The sequence below is a fragment of the Telmatherina bonti genome, assembly GCF_933228915.1.
Source record: "Telmatherina bonti genome assembly, chromosome: 16".
Lineage (NCBI taxonomy): Eukaryota > Metazoa > Chordata > Actinopteri > Atheriniformes > Telmatherinidae > Telmatherina > Telmatherina bonti.
In genome coordinates this window covers 21,132,570-21,153,315 of record NC_136614.1, presented here as the reverse complement: position 1 = coordinate 21,153,315, position 20,746 = coordinate 21,132,570, and the positions used below count along the sequence as shown (strand labels likewise).

The following is a 20,746-nucleotide window of genomic DNA, read 5'->3' as shown; positions in this document are numbered from 1 at the left end:
ACAGTTTGTGAATAGACTCAGACGTGACATGCAACAGCTTTAGAAAAACGTAACCATAACCAAGCAGATCATTTAAATAATGAAGCATCACTGTAAACATTTCTCCATTTCCATGTTTTAAAAACTCATTACATTACCAAATATAGCACACTGTAAACGTGCTAAAGCTTGTTTTACATATGAATGTTTTTAAAATATACTGTAATACTGTAAAACATACTGTAGTACCTTCTGTCAGAGATGACTACTTTTACATCATAAAGACAAACATTTGTAGGGACAATTTTTAAATACTGACTAAATCATTTGGAAATACTTGTGCGTTTATGTATATATAAATAAATATACACAGATCCATCCATTATCCTAACCGTCCAATGGCGGTCGCGGGGAAGTTGGTGCCTATCCCAGCTGTCTTTGGGCGAAAGGCGGGGTACACCCTGGACAGCTCGCCAGTCCATCGCAGGGCCACACAGAGACAAACAACCACACACACATTCACTCCTAAGGGCAATTTAGAGTAACCAATCAACCTAACATGCATGTCTTTGGGAAGGTGGGAGGAATTCGGAGTATCCGGAGAGAACCCACACATACATGGGGAGAACATGCAAACTCCACACAGAAAGGCCACTGTCCAAACCTCATTCCAGCAGATGTTTGAACCAGCAACCTTCTTGCTGTGAGGCCACAGTGCTAACCACTACGCCACCACGCAACCTCCATGTGTGTAAATATAAATTTAAAAAAACATTTAGATGTTATGTTCATTGCAGCCCTTTGTATTTGGGTAAATGACATCAAGGTATTCTACACTCTTCATGTTGTAGTGGTGGTAAAAAGACACGTTGCTTGAAGACCAACATGAAGGGTTTAGAACCTGAAGAGATCGATAAAGTGCTGTGGGGAGATGGGCATCAGGCAACTGTCTGGATCGTTGGCTGTGCACGGATGGCCAAAGTCCTAAGGAAGAAGCAGAAGGCAATTTTTTTTTTTTTTTTTAGAGCAAAAGAGTAACAGGACTCAATCTGGAACAGGGAATTCAGTGTGATTCCTACATTCAGTGTAACTCAGCATTCACTGACTATAGATTTAGATGTTCTTAAAAAAGCTCCACAATAGTGATAATATATTTTATTGCCCACTTATAACTTGTTAACTTGACAAAGTGCTTTTCTTTGTGTGTGACTAGTAACAGGAATGTCAACTTTTAAATTCAGATTACAGATTATTGCATGTGTCCCACATCGATGAAGAAAAATAACTGGTGTCATAGGTGTCAGGTTATCCTTTTATTAATCTAATTGGTAGTGGAAGGTCAGGGGATTCTTCTACTAATAAATGCATGAATAAACCAAACAGAAATCCAATCAGGGATCATTCTGATGCCTGATTAGACAAGGCAGTAGGACTGTCCAATGATATTGTTAAGATTTACGTATTTCTCCTCTTTCTGCAGGTCTTCCTGGATAAAAGTTGCAGTGTTTGATTTGATGCAATCTGTTGTTTTTTATTAACTAGGCTATATATTATGAATTAACTCAAACTGAAGGGTCTGAGATGTGCCCTGAGATGACGCTGAAGTGATGCAATACAAATAAAGCTAAATGGCATTGTAACTGAATGTAGTGAGTCTCCAGCATCCACAGGCGGGGCCTTGAAAAATTCAAAGGGTCCCCAAATAAAACAAAAAATATTTCTCTCTATTTCTTATATTTATTGAATTTTAGTGTTAAACTCAAATAGTCTCCAGACCAACAATAGCTTTTTATCTTTTTCTTTGGTGAGATTTTTTCATCTCCTTTTACTGCTTAGTTGGGAAAAAATGATCTGGTCTTAAGCGGAATGTATCCACACACTAAGCATAATAAAATGTGTATTTTTACTTTAAGTATTTTTCATCACCGCCACCAGAGTATTTTTATTCATTTCATTTCACCACATCCCCAAAACATTAAAACATGGACATTAACGAAATCAGCATGAAAAAAATAGAAACTTGAGTTTATATCTTTGTCGATTATATTGTTGAAAATGAAATCCATGGTGACCTCTAGTTGTTTTGGTAGCGGCTAAACAAGCAGGTCGGAATACTGCCTGTACAGAGCTGACACAGCACTTGTCTGGTCTGCTGATAACAGAGTTTTGAAGGTTAGTTGCTGAGATTTGAAATGCTGTCTACAATATGTCGTTTTTCAAGTAAAAAAAAAAAAAAAGGTGCGTTCCCAGGATGCAGGCCGCCTACCTGGCAATGTAACTGTAGTCAGTTCAAATCAAATAGCTTTATCTTGAAGCTGCATCAGGAATGAAAAGCTTTTTGACTGTGTAATAAACAAATGTGCTGCGTGAGAACTGAATGAGAGATGACAGTCCTGTTAGTAATGTTATAAACAGCACTGGTTACAGCTGCTTTAGTGCTGCATCCTCTCACTACTGTGCGTTCCTCTTGTTCCACAACTTTTACAACTCATAAGGATATGATTTCATTTCAACAATGAGATGTACATTTACACATTTTGTTTTAAACTAGATTGTATAAATAACCAAATAGTATGCAATGACAGGACACAAATTTTGTGACAGATAAACAATCAGTAAAAACTAATCATGGACATTGACATGCACACAAACATGTTGGCTTAAATATTTGGATTAGATAAAAAGACAGCTGACAGTTTCCACTGACAGTAATCTAACAAAACATGTTGGCAAAGTTTACAGATAAGAAGTCCAGATTATTTCACTGTTTACTAAACATCTCTAAATGTGATGACATCAAGTGAAGCTGAGAAGGACACGGGACAGAGATCAACCCATGGAAACAGATATGTTATAATCAGACCGACAGGGAATGAGACAGCCTGGCAAATGAAACAGAAACACGTAAATAGGTCAGAAAGTACCTTAAATAACAAAGCCACATGGCGATCCTTAAGGAACCAGGGAGAAGGGAAGCCAAGAGGAGAAGCAGGGAGGAAAGAAGCAAGAAAGAGGATGGAAGAAAGAAGGCAAAGTTAAAACATTTAGGGACCAAGGAGAATAAGCTTATGGGGAGCAAATATGGGCCCAAAGAGCACACTGATACAACCGCAGTTCCAATCAAGTTGGGACGTTGTTTAACATTGAAATAAAAACAGAATGCAGTGATATGCAAGTTATGTTTAACCTATATTCAATTGAGTACATGAGAAATAGAAGATATTCAATGTTCAAACTGATAAACCTTTTTTTCTGTGCAAATATTCACTAATTTAAAATTTGATCCCGGAAACATGTTTCAAAAAGGCTGGGGGGGAACCACAGACTGGGACAGGCGAGGAAGGAATGCTCAAAAACACCTGCTTGGAATTTTTCACAGGTGAACAAGCTAATTGAAAACAGATGAGTGTCACGATTGTGTCTAAAAGGAGCTTTGCTGAAAGGCTCCGCTGTTCAGAAGCAAGGATGGGGTAAGGTTCACCACTACGATTGCAAGGTATTCAGGGATTTCATCATCTACAGTCCCCTAGTATCATCAAAAGATTCAGAGAATATGGATACATTTCTGCACATTAACAACAAGGCCAAAACAAACATTGGCCAATAGAGATCCTGGACTGTTGAGCAGTTGAAGCTTTACATCAAACAAGGATGTGGAAAAAATATTTCCACTTTCAAAGTTTCAGCAATGATTGTCCTCAGTTCCTAAGTGCTTATTGAGTGTTGTTAGAAGGAAAGGTCATGTAACAACGGTAAACATGCCTCTGTCCCAGACACAATGTGTTGAAGGCATTACATTAAAAATGAGTAAACACTGTATTTACAAAAAACCCAATAAATTTTATCAGATGGAACATTTAATATCTAGTATTTGTAGTGTATTCAATTAAATATAGGCTAAAACTGATTAGCAAACTATTGTATTCTGTTTTTATTTTTGTTTGTCACAACATCCCAACTTCCTTGGAACAAGACTTGTACTACTGGACTAATTTATACTTAAAGCACAGTTACTGTCTGCACAAACATTTGTTCACTGGGAGTTACTGAGTCCAAATTACCTTTAGTTCTGAGTCACAGAGGACAAGCAAGCCATTTATACACGTGAGCATGAGTTCACAAAATCCATTCCACTAGGCCACAGGGATTAGCATTACAAGCAGTGCTCATGCGTGCTTATATGTGCGATTATATGTGTGTGATTTGGTTGATCCAGCATACCTTAAGAATTAGGTGGGAATTAAATGAAATATCAAGCTATAAAGTTATTTAAAGATTATCAAACACTTACTGCTCCCAACATTCTACTTTCAGTATGAAAAAAGCTGTGTGGTTAAAAGAGTATCTTTCCCTGATAGTACAAACAATAAAGTCTCATATGAATACAAATGAAAAGATGATTTGAAGTAAGTCTCATATCAGTCAGAACTTACTATAAAGCAAGCAAGAGAAACCAAATCTTTCATCATGCAAGTTTGAGGTGCAGCTATTAGATTTCTACAAACAGCTTGTTTCAGGTCAACTCAATGAACATAAGTTACATTCAAACTACTTTAAGCCATATATGAATATATTTCAATGGTAAAATATTTCTGAATACGCAGTATCAATCATCACTTGTAAAGATGCTTCAGGTTCAAGTTTTTCAGAAAGATGCTGTTTCCATCATGTTGGTTTTCATTTACTTTTAAATAGCTTTCCAACTTCTGAGGAAATAGTGATCATACATGTTTAAATGTGGTTGCATCTGGGTGGCATGTCTTGTTTACCTTCCAAAAGAGGATGCTACAGTGTTTGCAGAAGTGCAAAGTGTCGCCATACTGCTCCTTCATGGGGTAGTGCTTCTGCATCGTGAAATACATCAGCTTCCAGTCCACATTGTCACTTTTGGTCAGGACCAGATTCCTACAGAACTGTGTGTTAAGTGGAACCACAGAAAATAATTAAAACATTTAAACAAACATTTAAAAACACTGGAGAAGTAAATGTAATTAAAAAAAAAAAAAAGGAACTAAGTAAAATTACAACACATCCTAATTAACACTAATATTGAATTTTTGATGTCTTCAAGTGTGTACGAGACTGTATAAGAGTGGGAAGACAGATAATTGTGAGATTTGAGCAAATTGAGACAAGCCTGCCCTCTAGTGGTTAACATGGCAGCTTTTTGTTCCTCTCCTGAGGTTTTCTCCCCCTTAAAAAAAACATGCAACTGCAAGTTGCGAGTGTTCAATTCAAACAATAATCTAAATGAAATCTCTGATGATGAAAGATGTCACTATCTCACCGGTTTGTCTGAGAAGTGAAAATGGCAGAGTTTCTTCCACAGCGTCTTGTTCTCACTCAGGATGTGGAACGTAGGTGTGGCCTGGCCCAGGTTTATGATGTCACAGGCATCAGACAGCTTGCAAAGGATCTTGCTCTGCATGTGTAGTGGCAAGTCATTCAATGACAAACCAGTGTAGATTTGCTGAGGAAATGACAAAAAACAAAATCAAAATCAAGAGTCCTACTTTACAGGTGAATGAAATCGGTGCAAATAAAAAAGAACATTAAATTCAACTTAAAAGTAAAAGCTGCATGCCAAGTGACCAGCTGGAATGTCTAAACTGCATAAAGGTCAACAAACAGATACATAGCTAATTTACTAGAGAGAATCAACAATATCATGTTTCAAACTACCTCCTTTTTGAAACGTCGTACTGATATATTGTCAGCTCAAACTACATATGGACGTGTGTTGAGACACAACATGTTAGGGATGGAATATACAAAGATAAATGCGTGCAAACTGCTAATGCAAACACCAGTATGCTTTCTACCTTGGGGATCTCCAAGTTTTTCAGGTCCTGCTGCCATTTGACAATGGTTTCCAGGCGGCACAACCATATGTTGAAGTTGCCCACAAGGACACATCTTCCGACATGGATGGTCAGGCTGTGCAGTGTGGTGCTCAGGTCCTGCAGAAGTTCCTTGACAAGGCGTGGATTGTAGTGGTCCTCTAAAACTATTCCAAATTGAAAAAATACAGATGCAAAATATGAACACAAAACAAAATGATAAACATATAAGCAAAAAAAACAATTGAGAAAAAAAAGTCTCTGCATACATCATTGCAAATGATGTATGCAGAGACTTTTTTTTTTTTTTTTTTTATTAACAGGAGAATAAGGAACAGCAACTAGTGGTTGTTCAGAGCGTTCTTAACATTCTCTGCAACATATAAACCTACTAAAGCCTTGGGTATAATAACTAGTTCTGACACTGGAACACAAATAATAAAAAATACTTCCACTATATGAATCAACAGTCTACATGTCGACTCTTCTTACCCTTTCGTACAATCTTTTCCAGTATGTTAAAATAATTTTTCTGGGCAGCTCCACTCAAAGACGTCAGCTGAGACCTGGCTATGAGTTGAAAAAGCTGTGGGAGAACAGAAAGATAGAGGATGAGAAAATGGCGACTGTATAAGTCATGTCAGTAATGTTTTTTTTAATTGATTAATTAGAGATGAGAGATTGTCACACTCACCTTTGCAACATAGTTGAATCTTCTCAAATCCTCTATGGCACTAGAAAAGTCTAGACGGTTGAGAGCTTCACCAAGTGTGCAGTATCCATGTCGCTATTAATACACAGGGAACACACACATACACACACATATAGTGTATACTAAAGAATGAACTGATTCAATGTCTCCTTTTTTCTTTTGCACCAAATATATATCTAATATAAAAGTGATAATAAAGGCTTCATTACTCACTTCTTTTGTGCTTCCTTTCTGCACATAGATCCACTTATCCCTGAAGACAACTGAAGAAAAGGTGAATGTAATTGTACTTCAGACAGTACTTAATATATTAAACATGGTGTATAATGCTATTTAAGTTCTTCTGTATGTTTGTGTGTGGTTGACAGTCAAAACTCATACAGTGTTAAAAAAAACATTAGCTCAGTGCAGTAAAATAGAAACTGTGTTTCATTTTTATTGCACCAATGATGGACTTTGGTGCAATAAACACCACACGGCAGAGTAAGATTTCCCAAAACCCTGGAAGTTTCTCATGTCTTACTCAATTCAGTGCATTAGACTTTTCATTTTCATTCCAGAAACTCCTCTGTTAGCCAAAAGACAAATGATGTGTTATTGAAACTCACACTGGGATTTGGTGTTGTTGTTGTAGAAATCCTTTTTCCTCTTTGTAGTGGTGAGCTCACAAACATCTCCAACAAACAGATTTTCATTGCTGTCACTGCAGAGCCTGTGAACACAGAGGAAACATTTCTGTAATCAGTTAGATATCATGGATAAAAGTTTGTCCAGAGGACGCAGAACACACAAATGACAAACCACTGCAAGGACTCTGGTCTACTTCAGCATCCTGATGCAACTCACTGATTTTCCTTGAAAGAATAACCATGAAGTAAAAGTAAAAGGACAAAAACAGAGAAGTGACTTGATCTTCTCTCATAAGCTGTTGTCTTGCAACATCAAGCCTTCTCTTTGTAATTTCTGTTAAATATCACGACATATTTAACCATGCTATTTCAAGCTAACCATGCTGTTTCTGTAAGTTAAATCTTGACATTTTTCGGGTCCATTTGGCCATTGTCTTTTAAATACTTGAGACAAAATATATATGTGTTATTTTAGGCAGCTTGCATTACCCTGCCAGTTGCACTGTGTGGCCAAAAAAGAGAAAGTCACCACCTGGATTTAGGTCAGCAAATAGATAATTACTGTGAGGGTGATTATTTTTTGGCTGGTAACGCGTGATTCCAACTGATGCAATGAGTAGCTTCTCATTTCCTAAACAACCATGTGCAAGGACACATCCAGTGGTTGTGGAAAAGCTGTTAGTCTATTTAAGAAAGGCCTAATCATTGGCATGCATCAAGAAGAAATAAAAAAAACAAAACAAAAGAGATTGCAGAAATTACTACAATTAGGTTTATAACTTTTTAATGCATTATTAAAGCTGGAAGTACTGTGGGGAATCATCCTTTATAAGGTAGAAATGTGGTCAGGAAAAAATCCTGAATGATGGTGATCACTTAATTTTTTGTTAAGATTAAAACAGAAGAAAAACAACAGTCCAACTCAGGGTTACGCCTGATACTGAGAGGAGCATTTCCACACACACACACACACACACACACACACACACACTTTGTGAAAGGAACACAACAGTCTGGGACTGAACAGCTGTGCAGCCATTAAAAAAAACACACTAACCAGTGAGACTTCTAGGGAAAAAGCATTGACACATCATGTGGGCTGATGTCTCCAGATTTATCCTACTTCAGAGTGATGAGCACATTGGGGTAAGACGAGAGGAAGATGAAGTGAAGCAGACATCATGCCTGCTGCTTATTGTTCAAGCCTGTGGGGGCAGGCTTTAACCATAAGCAGTAGGTGGAGTTGCTACAGTTGGTCAGAGATAAGCTGACTACCCGATACTGAATGATCAGGTTCAATCAATGGACTTTGAATATCATCCAAGATGATATTCACAGTGCAGAGAATCATCATTTTCACACATAGATTGGTTCAGATCTTAATCTTATTGAGAGTCTTTAGGATGTGCCAGAGAAAGCTTTGCATAGTGGTAAAACTCTCCCATCATTAATACAAGATCTTGGTAAAAAAATGTATCCAACACTGGGTGGAAATAATTCTTGTGACATCCCAGAAGCTTCTCAAAACAATGCCACAGTGAATACTTACAGTAAAAAATGCAAAAGATGGTCCAACAACATCTTAGAGCATGTGACCTGCTTTTTGTTCTGGCAGAAACATTTTTTTGATGACGCAGTGTATATATGGACTGAAACTACAATGTCTCTGCAGAGTTATAAATAAAAGTTGGACCATTTTTAATCTTACAAATGTATTCTAGTTAAAAAAAAAAAAGCTTATCAATGACACAAAGTAAAATGTAAAGCTGTTGTCTATATGGTGATCTGCCCCTCCATCACTACACATTCTTGAAGTTTACAGGACTGAAACAGGGTAAGTGACTGACTCTCCATGCATTAATAATCTTTTGGGTGAAGCTGAGCACCTGACTCCCAGCACTGCCAGCTTGGAGAGCATTGTGGTCAGTTGACTGCCAATCTTACTCCACTTCACAGCCTTAATATTAGCACTAAGTAGAAAGTTGGGTCGACTGAACTGCAGTACGAGATGTGAATGATTGTAGCTTTTATCTTTTTATAGCATGATAACTATAGAAGGACAAAATTAGTCATTCAATTTCTGATCTACAGTCATTTTGAGCCAAAACATTTGTAAATAAATACTATGCCCGAAGTCATTATTTCCCTTTCTCTGTAATCCATTTCATATGACTACAGAATTGCACTGGCATTCAGATCTGGAGTCTGGTTGGAATACTTTAAAATATTTATACTATTAATAATTTTTTACATTTTTTTACTATATGTTTTACATCACTGTCTTCTATTAGGGCAGGGTGTTCTAAAACTTGGCCATGGCTCGCAACAGATTTCCCAACAAGAAGGTCCAGAAATTGTTAACAGAAAACAACCTTACATTTTAGTGAAGCTCAGCCAGATTCCGGACCTAAATTCATCCCACAATCTGTGGAAGGAACTAAAACAGACCAAAGTGATCTTAAGGATGCCTTCCAACTTCAAAAACCTGGAGATCATCCTGGGATACTGGTCCAGATTCCCAGTGCAGACACACCAAGTTCAAGAGCAATCAAAAACTAATTGATTCAGTGTTGATTTATAAAGAAAGATTGTGAAGACATATTTTGGTCAGGAGAAGAGAAAATAAAATAAAAATAAAAAAATCAGAAGTAATTAATAATTATTAACATATTTACCAGAAATTGTGACTTATTTGCTGTTTTCTCCATTTTTGGACATTTTTAGCTTTTATTTATAAGCATGAAAATAAGAGTGGGCATCTTCAACAAAATAACTACTACTATTTCTTGTCCAAAGTGTACTCTTATTTTTGGAAAATTTAAACATTACAAGACATTTTATTAAAAAAAAAAAAAACCAAAAAAAACCCCCCAAAACCCCTTATTAATCCTAAAAAAAAAAAGGCCTTAAGTGCAGCAAAACAAGACAGGCTGCAATGTCATTATCCCATCTAAACAATTGTTTAGCCATACCCCTCTCCATTGTTGTCATTCACAACAATTATGAACACACTGAATTTAAATGTTATTGCCCAGCATGTAAAAAGATCTATGTCTTCAAAACCTGGTCTGTAACAGTTTCTGTAGAAATAGGAAAAGCTTGAAACTGTGTTTGTTGTCGTGTTTTTGCTCCAAATGTGAACCCAAGCTTCCTTCATAGAATATGGACTGTAAAAACTGTTCTTCAGTCAGCTGGATGAGGAATCCCTGAAACTATGAAACTGTGATTAAAACAGATTTATAGGTTTTTGCTGTAGCAAAGAGGTTGTCAGAGGATAACTGGTGTCGTAGCTGGAAACCAAAGCACAACACAGTCCCTTGACATGGTATTTAATGTAATCAGTTGTACACTTCTAAGCAGTCAAACACAACTGAACAAACCCACATACAAGATCAGGCAAACTGCGGCGCAGCTCGACACAGCACGTTGTTTCTGCAGTTTGGAATGAAAACATGAGGTAAACAGGGGGTTGAAGAGTCTCTGCACTGTCCGGGATCTGACAAAAACACCTCAATATACAAATAAGCACATACTCAGACAGTCACAGGAATACAGTCATGTGAAGGTGGGAAAACAGGGTCTCCTGGCAAACCACATCAGTTACAACCAGTTACAACGCATGGCTTCAGTTGCTACTGAATGAAGAAATTGCTTCATTTTTTCCCTCTAGCATGAATTGAGGCACGTTATCACTTGTCTGAGTGGAAACTGATTAGGATGAATGTACTCTAATGTAATCCCTTTTCTCTTTGCAACATCCAACTGACTTGTGTACAAACATGCAAGTAATATAATAAGACAAAATTAAAGCAAATTAAAGTCAGGAATGCAGTAACATTACTTTGACGTGTTTTGTGCAAAGGTTATATATGGAACACAAGTCTCGAAAGAGCAAATAAAAGGCATCACTGCTGTAAACAAAATTTAAAGGGATGTAAGGGCATGAATCCAGTAATACACAAGAAACTAACAAGGCTTTGCAGGAAGTCAAAATGACAAAGTAGGAAGCTGACATGTAGCTGTCAGACACATCATATTCCTATCAGATCTAGCCATTTAGAATTATTGCATGTTTAACAAGGTGCAAAGTGACAGATTTAAATGTGGTGATTCCTGTTCCCTGGTGGGCGTGGTCAGCTGGGACCTGGAGGCACAGCTGATCCACATTTCAGCAATCAACGCACCACCTATTTAAGACCAGCTCTGCCTGCTATCCAGCGCCAGATTGTTGATGGCCCTGCGGTAAAACAGCTCTCGGCCTCAGCTTACGTTGTTTGTGCTTGACCTTGATTCGTAACCTGTCCTGTCTTCCTCCTGCCAGTGAAAGCCTGCCTGCTCGTTCGTTTGCTCCCTTGCCTGCCTGCCTCCTGATGCTCGCCGGTCTGCCAGTCTCTGAAGGTTCCGCTGGAAGAATTCACAGGAATCTGTGGGAAATCAATAAATCTCTCTCTATACTCAAAGTGTCCGCTCTTTGGATCCTACTAGCCCCTCACCTACAACAGAACAATCTGGCCACTGAATGGATCCGACGGACGCGAACCCGGAAGCCACCGCTGACAGCTTTCAGCGCACCATTTCAGGTCAGAATGCACGTCTCGCTCGACATGAGCAAATGATGCTAACTCTGGATCAGAACTATCGTGCGATCCTCTCTCAGCTAACCCAGCTTACAACACACGTCGCCGGCTTGGGCCGTCCCGCACCGTCTCAGCTGCCTGCTCCTGATCCGCCCGCTTCCCAACCTGACTCAGCACACCCTGTAAGAGACGCATATTCCAGATCCCAAGCCGTATGCTGGCGATTTAGGCAAATGTACAGGATTTTTGCTTCAATGTTCACTGGTATTCGATCAGAAACCATTCACCTACGCCACGGATCGCTCAAAGATTTCTTTTGTGATCGGACTCCTTGAAGGGAGAGCTCTGGATTGGGCTGAAGCAGCCTACGAACAACAGGGTTTCAGACAGCAGTCATTTTCATCTTTTGTCCATGAGATGAAAAAGGTTTTTGACCATCCTGTAAGAGGCAGAGAGTCTGCTACATGTCTCCTCAGCCTCCGTCAAGGAAGTATGAGTGTGGCTAACTTTGCTGTTGATTTCAGGACAGCCGCTGCAGATTCTGGGTGGAATGATGATGCTCTCCGTGACGTTTTTGCTAACGGTCTGAGCAGCCGGTTGAAGGATGAACTGGCAACCCGTGACACGCCTGAGTCCCTGGAGGGACTAATTTCCCTCGCCATCCGGGTGGACAACCGACTGCGGGAGAGGGACTGGGAACGGAGATCCCAATCTAGTAACAAGCAGGAGTATTTCTCTGGAGCAATACCATCTTTCCCTCACACAGCCACTCCCACAGAGGAGCCTATGCAGCTGGGAAGAGCGCACGTTTCCCCGGAGGAGCGGCAGAGAAGGACCTCGGGAGACTGTTACTACTGTGGACTACCTGGACATCGTATTTCTTTCTGTCCCAACCGATCAAAAGACCAGGGTCGTCAGCAGCAGTGGGGGTACTGACGACCACATCCTCTGAGGTACTTCCCCACACTAAAACTCTCATTCCAGCAGTCCTGTTCAGCGATAATGTCCCCCATTCTGTTGATGCCTTGGTAGACTCTGGTGCAGAGGCCAATTTTTTGGATAGATCCTTAGCTAGCTCGCTACATGTTGGCTTGAAGACCCTCTCATCCCCCATCTCTGCGCAGGCCCTGGATGGCAGTCTTCTTTACACCATCACACTGCAATCCTTCCTATAAAGATGATTGTTTCGGGTAATCATCAAGAACTTATCTCGTTTTACATTGTTGACTCACCTAAATCCCCTCTGGTTTTAGGCCACCCTTGGCTGGCTCAGCACAACCCCCACCTGGACTGGCAGAGTGGGAGGATTATTAACTGGAGTTCCTTCTGTCATGCCACCTGCCTTCATTCAGCTGTTCCTGCTACCCTTGTTTCCAGCCGCCAACCTGTTCCCCTTGACCTGTCCACCGTTCCCCCAGTCTATCACGACTTAAGGGAGGTCTTTAGCAAGGACAACGCCTCAGCTCTTCCCCCACATAGACCTTATGACTGTTCCATTGATCTGCTCCCGGGGGCGCCATTACCCACCTGCCGTCTATATAACATCTCCCGACCAGAGACTGAGGCTATGGAGACATATATCTCAGATTCTCTCGCTGCAGGACTAATCAGGCCCTCTTCGTCACCCGTAGGGGCTGGATTTTTCTTCGTCTCGAAGGATGGTTCACTCAGGCCTTGTATAGATTATCGTGGCTTAAACGCTATCACTGTGAAGAATAAGTACCCTTTACCTCTGCTTGACTCTGTATTCAACTCCCTTCACGGCGCCACAATCTTCACTAAATTGGACCTCCGCAACGCATATCATTTGGTGAGAATAAAAGGTGATGAATGGAAGACTGCCTTCAGAACCCCTCTCGGCCACTTCGAATATCTGGTCATGCCTTTTGGGTTGCGTAACGCTCCTGCAGTGTTTCAGACCATGGTTAACGACGTGCTGAGAGATCTTATTAACCGTTTTGTGTTTGTTTATTTGGATGACATCCTCATTTTCTCCCGGACTCACTCGGAACATGAGCAACATGTCAAACAGGTACTTCAGAGACTGTTGGAAAACCGCTTATTTGTAAAGGCAGAAAAGTGTGACTTTCATAAAGATACCATCTCATTTCTGGGCTATATCTTCGAGCGTGGACAGGTCAGAGCTGACCCTGATAAGATCAAGGCTGTTGTGGAGTGGCCGACTCCTACCTCTGTAAAACAACTGCAGCGCTTTCTGGGTTTTGCAAACTTTTATCGACGCTTTATCCGCAACTTCAGCCGTACAGCTCTCCCCCTAACACATCTCACTTCCCCATCAGTTCCCTTTTTCTGGTCAGACGCAGCAGCCCAAGCTTTCGACAAACTTAAGGAACTGTTCACCTCAGCTCCAGTTCTTCTCCATCCGGACCTGAACCGCCAATTTGTAGTGGAGGTGGATGCCTCGGACACCGGGGTAGGAGCCGTGTTGTCCCAGAGATCTCCTGAGACCCAGAAATTACACCCCTGTGCCTACTTTTCCCGACGTCTTACCCCTGCGGAACACAATTATCATGTTGGGGACCGAGAACTCCTTGCCATCAAGCTGGCTCTAGAGCACTGGCGGCACTGGCTGGAAGGCTCCAGAGTTCCATTCCTCATTTGGACAGATCACAGAAACCTGGAGTATTTGCAGTCGGCTAAACAATTGAATCCCCGCCAAGCCCGTTGGTCTCTATTTTTCAACCGGTTCCATTTCACACTGTCATACAGACCAGGCTCCAAGAACCAGAAACCCGACTCACTGTCCCGTCAGTTTGCCCCTGAAGCCACCACCTCCGTGGAGGAAACAATCCTGCCAGCCTCCTGCATCGTGGCTGCAGTCTCATGGGAGGTCGAAAACCAAGTCATAGCAGATCAGCAACATCAGCCTGACCCGGGTACTGGTCCCCCGGATCGACTGTTTGTCCCCGACACCGCCCGATCCCTGGTCCTCCAGTGGGGTCACTCCTCCCGTCTGGCTTGTCATCCTGGTTCCTCACGCACTCTCTCCCTTATCAGACGCAGGTTTTGGTGGCCAACCATGGAGAAGGATGCGCAGGAGTTCGTGGCTGCCTGTACCACTTGTGCTAGGAGTAAGGCTTTGCATCAACCCCCAGCTGGTCTTCTACGTCCTCTGCCTGTCCCTAGCAGACCCTGGTCGCACATTGCAGTGGATTTTGTTACCGGCCTACCTGTTTCCAAAGGTAAAGACACCATCCTGACAATTGTGGACCGTTTTTCCAAGGCTGTGCATTTCGTCGCTCTTCCCAAGCTCCCCTCAGCCAAGGAAACTGCCGACCTGTTGGTGCACCATGTCTTCCGACTCCATGGATTGCCCACTGACATAGTATCTGACCGGGGACCCCAGTTCATGTCCCAGGTGTGGAAAGCCTTTTGTCTATCCATCGGTGCCACGGTCAGTTTGTCCTCCGGTTTCCACCCCCAGACTAACGGTCAAGCCGAGAGCCAACCAGGACCTGGAGACCGTCCTTCGTTGTGTGGCTGAATCCAACCCGTCATCGTGGAGCGACCATCTGGACTGGGTTGAGTACTCACACAACTCCCTCACATCCTCAGCTTCTGGTTTATCTCCTTTTGAAGGCTCTCTTGGGTACCAGCCACCCCTGTTCCCTGTCCAAGAGGTTGAAGTAGCTGTTCCATCAGTTCAGTCCCACATCCACCGTTGTCGTCGGGCCTGGAGGACGACTCGGACTGCTCTGCTTCGGGCTGGGGAACGGAGTCGACGCCAGGCCGATCGCCATCGCACAGCTGAGCCCAAATACGCTCCCGGTCAGAAGGTCTGGTTATCTTCAAAGAACATTCCCTTGCGAACTGACGCCAAGAAGTTGGCTCCCTGCTACCTGGGACCTTTTGAGATCCAGCGGGTCATCAATCCCACAGTGGTTCGCCTGCAGCTCCCCCGATCTATGCGACTTCATCCCTCATTCCATGTCTCCCAGTTGAAGCCTGTGTCTTCCAGTCCTCTGGTCCCTCCTTCCAGGCCCCCTACTCCCGCCCGGCTTGTGGCTGGTCGCCCGGCGTACACCGTCCGGCGTCTTCTGGATGTGCGCCGTCGCGGCCGGGGCTTCCAGTTTCTGGTGGACTGGGAGGGTTATGGCCCTGAGGAGCGGGCCTGGGTCCCCCGCTCTTTCATCCTTGATCCTTCCCTGGTCAGGGATTTCCGTCAGGCCCATCACGAGAAGTTCCGGTCGCCGGGTGGCTCCCGTTGAGGGGGGGGGGTACTGTGGTGATTCCTGTTCCCTGGTGGGCGTGGTCCGCTGGGACCTGGAGGCACAGCTGATCCACATTTCAGCAATCAACGCACCACCTATTTAAGACCAGCTCTGCCTGCTATCCAGCGCCAGATTGTTGATTGCCCTGCGGTAAAACAGCTCTTGGCCTCAGCTTACGTTGTTTGTGCTTGACCTTGATTCGTAACCTGTCCTGTCTTCCTCCTGCCAGTGAAAGCCTGCCTGTCTGCTCGTTCGTTTGCTCCCTTGCCTGCCTGCCTCCTGATGCTCGCCGGTCTGCCAGTCTCTGAAGGTTCCGCTGGAAGAATTCACAGGAATCTGTGGGAAATCAATAAATCTCTCTATACTCAGAAAGTGTCTGCTCTTTGGATCCTACTAGCCCCTCACCTACAACATTAAAGGAATTTAGGCGATCACAGAGACAGTTTCAAAGCTGTCCCCTCTCTGAAACTTGAGTGTTTTTTATAAATTAGTGACAGAAAGCTGTTGATGTTTAACAGAAACAGTTTAGTTTATCAGTTTATTTGTCAGGGACCATGAATAAAAACATAATCAAAAGATGCCTTACATCAGATTTAGCTTCAGTCAGTTTCCATCTGCAGTCCCTGGCATTCTACGGCCAAACCACAATTGGAACAGTGCATCCCTCTTTTGCATGAAGTCACTGGCTTTTCTTGGTCAGATTGGGTTGGGAAAGCAGCCAATTTGAAGTGGTGATGTCATTAGTTATTGTCCAACGCAATGTGCTTTGCCCTTCTGTTGAAAAGACTGCTGACGACCCAGTGTCATACTGTCAGTGGGCTTATCAATACAAAAGGCGAGAGTGTGACGTAAGGGAGATATCACCAGTTGCTGCTGGGCTTCCAGTAAGACTGGCTCAACAACCAATATCCAGGATATCAATTCTGTTTTTTTTACAAGTTAAACAAGTCAACACAGCAGGTTATTACTCCTGCCAAGGAGGTTGTGGTTTTGCTCTTTATCTGTTTGTTAGCAACTCTTTGCAAAAACTACTAGGTGGATTTTGGTGGATTTTTTTTCTCAGAATGAGTTTTGGTCTGACTTTGATTCCATAAAATTTTTGGAGTGATCTGAAATGATTTGTGGACACTAAGGACCCAAATCCTTAAATGAATCATAAAGCCAAATGACGGCAAGGGAATCCTACAGTAGTTTTAAATATCACCTCAAGAGTGTACAGATAAAGTCAGTTTAAATATATGATGCACATTTTCTATGTTCAGTTTTCATATATGTATAATAGTTTAAGAATACTGATGACATAAATACTGCAGACCTAAATACTGCAGATTCTGATCTCCAGGAGGTAAAGAATAAATTCCAAAGACATCTGAAGACACCAACTGTGAAACACTTTCACTAAAATATAAGTCTGTACTTTAATGCTTTGTATTAGCAAAATTATCAGGAATACAATGTAATCAAAATAACTTCTAATGTGAATTGTTCTTACTTCTGGCACTGATTACTCTTGGATATCATAGTCTGTGTTTTGCCATAAACAATAATTTCCTGAAAACTCAATGTCAACACACTTGAATTATGCTGGGTCTTAACCGTAACAGTATACGCTGACAGTTTGGTTATTATATATAATTACACTACCCAAGTCCCAACTCTCTGTTTATAACATGTTGCCATGGTGACTCTCTGGCCACATTACACTACAACTATAGGATGCAGATCACTTCATTAAAGACTATGCTTTGAATAAGAACAGACTGAAGGGATTCCTTCTGATAGGGAGTTACTTTAGGCAGTAATAAAAGATAATATATAGTTAAGTCAAAACAACCGTTATAGCCTGAGGGTTGTAGACACTGATGATGCAGTCATGACAGAAGGCCTCTGCTACACCCTCTCTGTCCGTTAATTTCCTGTCAGTTTTCCACCATATTTAGTTAAATGATGGGAAATCTCCTCAGAAAATACATTCAATGTTATTTGTGGAAGCTGGACAGCATCTCAGAAGCAAGTCAACATTCAGAGTGAGCCTTGGCAGTCAACTTCTAAACAAAGTTTTTAGGGTAGAGTTCCCACATTATTAAAAAACTGTTTTCTTTTAATAACGAACACACCATTGTGTCCTGAGGAAAAAAAAAACCCACTTCTTAACAGCTTTCTATAAAAAATAAAAATTTTGTGTACATTATAAATATATTTTCAATATAAACTAGTTTCCACTTCATTTTCACTGTACCGACTGGATGTACTTAGATTTGGAAGCTAAGTGATCAATAAAACTAAAATATTAATTTGAAAAAGTTAATGAAAGACAAACAGAAGATACAATAAAAGAAACTGGTTTTATGCCTATTTTATCCCGGGCTATGAATAAAACTATGTTCTTGTAATAGTGTCCACAAACTGGTGACAGTCCAGTCCAGCATATCTCCACGTTACTGCCTGTGATACCTTTTTAATCAAATCCAAAGTGTCACCAGACATTTAACTCCTCTTTTTTTAACCTGAGGCTTAACTGAGAAATTTCACCAGAACTAAAATAATAACAGAAGACGAGAGGGTATCAGTGTGCTGCATAGAAAAAACAATACCGAGGACTATAAGGAAAATACCAGTGCAACTTTAGTCTGTCCAGGACATGTCACTTGTGTATAGAGAATCTTCCCCAAATAAACAAACATTTTATGCAATCAGCTGAATCTAATAAAGTCTGGTAAATAAATAGTCAAACTAAAATATGATCAGTTACAGCACTGATCTAACATGGCCAAGAAATGGGAATAAACTGTATGTATGCTTTTGAAATGTGATATCAGACTTTGTTGGACTATATGACAACAGGTGTAACACTAGAGGTGGTGTCAGATGTTGGTCTTTTTAATTATGCTCATGAAATATTACCCAAAAACTGAGCCTTCTAAATGGTTTAATTTTCTGTTGTTCTGTACAGTCTTCAACCTACTGGTAATCTTCATCTCAGCAATTAAAAAAAGAAATTTTCTCAAATGATGTTGAATTTCTGTCTTGCACCTCAATCACAAATTAAGCCACTCATCTCAGTTTTTTGTGGTAGGACGCTTGACAGGCATGTAAAGTTTATATGACAATTACTATTCACATTACTATGAGAAAATAGTTAAAAAACTTACGCTTTCAAGTCTATTTCACTGTCGTTGTCCTCCAAGTCTTCTCCAAAGAGCTCAATCCTTTTCCAGCCATGCTCTGTTTTTGTCCAGCTCCATCCAGGAGACCTCCAGTCTTTGCCTAAAAAAGGCATATTAGCTGGAGAAGGGAGGTCAGTGAGCAGAGAGGGCCACTTCAACTCCAAACACCTGGAAGATTAACCAGTTAATGTAATCATCTTTGTGTTATAGATCATATGGAAAGAAAGAAAGGTTTAAACATTTGAATAATTCAGGTTACTACTAAATAGCACAATTATTACTATAAATTTTTAAAAAATATCTTTAGAGGTGGCTATTTTCACCAAGGACAATTAAGTTGCCTTTATTCATTTTAAAGGTAAATATTTATGTCATAAGTGAAGTAAACCATTCAATAGTTTTACGTTATTGATCATTTTCAAAACCAAACATGTCAGAGAAACGCATTTACTAGTTGGCCAATATGAATTGAAATTTAAGTGGTTAGTAGCATCTTGTTTACTTTTAGGGATTCCCTCCAAGGCCTGCATCATAAATGCAGGGACCGATATGAAAGCCAGGGGATTTATTCAGTTTATTCCTCTTTTGATACTGTTTGATTTATTATAAAAAGCTAAAAATCTGTGACGCATTTATGAAGTCGAGCATTTGCTCAGTAACAGCAGCAGAGAACGAGGGTTAACGGGTGAAAATGAAGCTAAAACGATGATGTCAGCAGGCTTATTGCATTTAATCATGACACGAAGAAATTAAAGAAAATGAATCAAGCTAACAATCGGCTTGTAATGTCTGACAAATAACCCAAAACAATATTGCTTAACAAACCTTAGAAGTGAAGCGACTCTTCTGCTGAATCGTCTGCCTCTGCCTCCGTTTCTCCCCTCTGCAGGCTGTCTTCTTGCAGGAGGTATTGACGGAAGTAAATACAGCGCTTTTCCCCGCCCCTTGCTGCTCTCTGATTGGCCAAAATATCTCTTTTTATATTGTTGCTACCCGAAATTGCGTCTCTGATTGGATTTCAATGTCCGTCATTCACTTTTTTTTATCCTCTCCGTTTTGTTTGGGCTTTTTCTCCTACACGTGACCGAGGACTACGCACATGTACTTATGTTTTTATTTCTAGATGGGGGATGGGAACAGGACCACTGAACAAGTGAGCGTGTAAAATGTAAGCTTAAATTTATATACATATTAGCTTAAATACACACACACACACACACACACACACACACACACACACACACACACACACACACACACACACATATATATATATATATATATATATATATATATATATATATATATATATGTATATATATAAATAAATAAAATAATATGTATATAAAATAAGCTTCACATCTGTCAGCTCTAGAATAGTTAAGTTATATAGTTGAGTTTGCAAATCCCAACTCAACTAATTTTGTCAGATGTTTACATTTTGAAAATATCTAAGCAGCTTTCTTTTGTTTGCTTTTACAGCTTGTTTGTCAGTTGTCATTAAATCTAGTCATCCCTCTGAGATATTTTTTTAAAACTATACAACGCATTTTTTCCCACTGGATAACTTATTAGATTGAATAAGCTTATTTAAATTGGACTGTGGTGAA

At 40.7% G+C, this 20,746-nt stretch overlaps 1 protein-coding gene across 1 annotated transcript; it reads right to left on the bottom strand.

The window, feature by feature from the left end:
• Positions 1-873: 873 nt before the first annotated feature.
• On the bottom strand, positions 874-19,249 carry fbxo25 (F-box protein 25; the record flags this gene model as incomplete). Its single annotated transcript, XM_079255796.1, has 10 exons — positions 874-963; positions 2,904-2,930; positions 4,749-4,892; positions 5,267-5,449; positions 5,802-5,986; positions 6,312-6,405; positions 6,514-6,606; positions 6,745-6,794; positions 7,140-7,243; positions 19,122-19,249. The coding sequence occupies 10 exons, from the start codon at positions 19,247-19,249 to the stop codon at positions 874-876; spliced, it is 1,098 nt and encodes a 365-aa protein (XP_079111922.1).
• Positions 19,250-20,746: the final 1,497 nt, after the last annotated feature.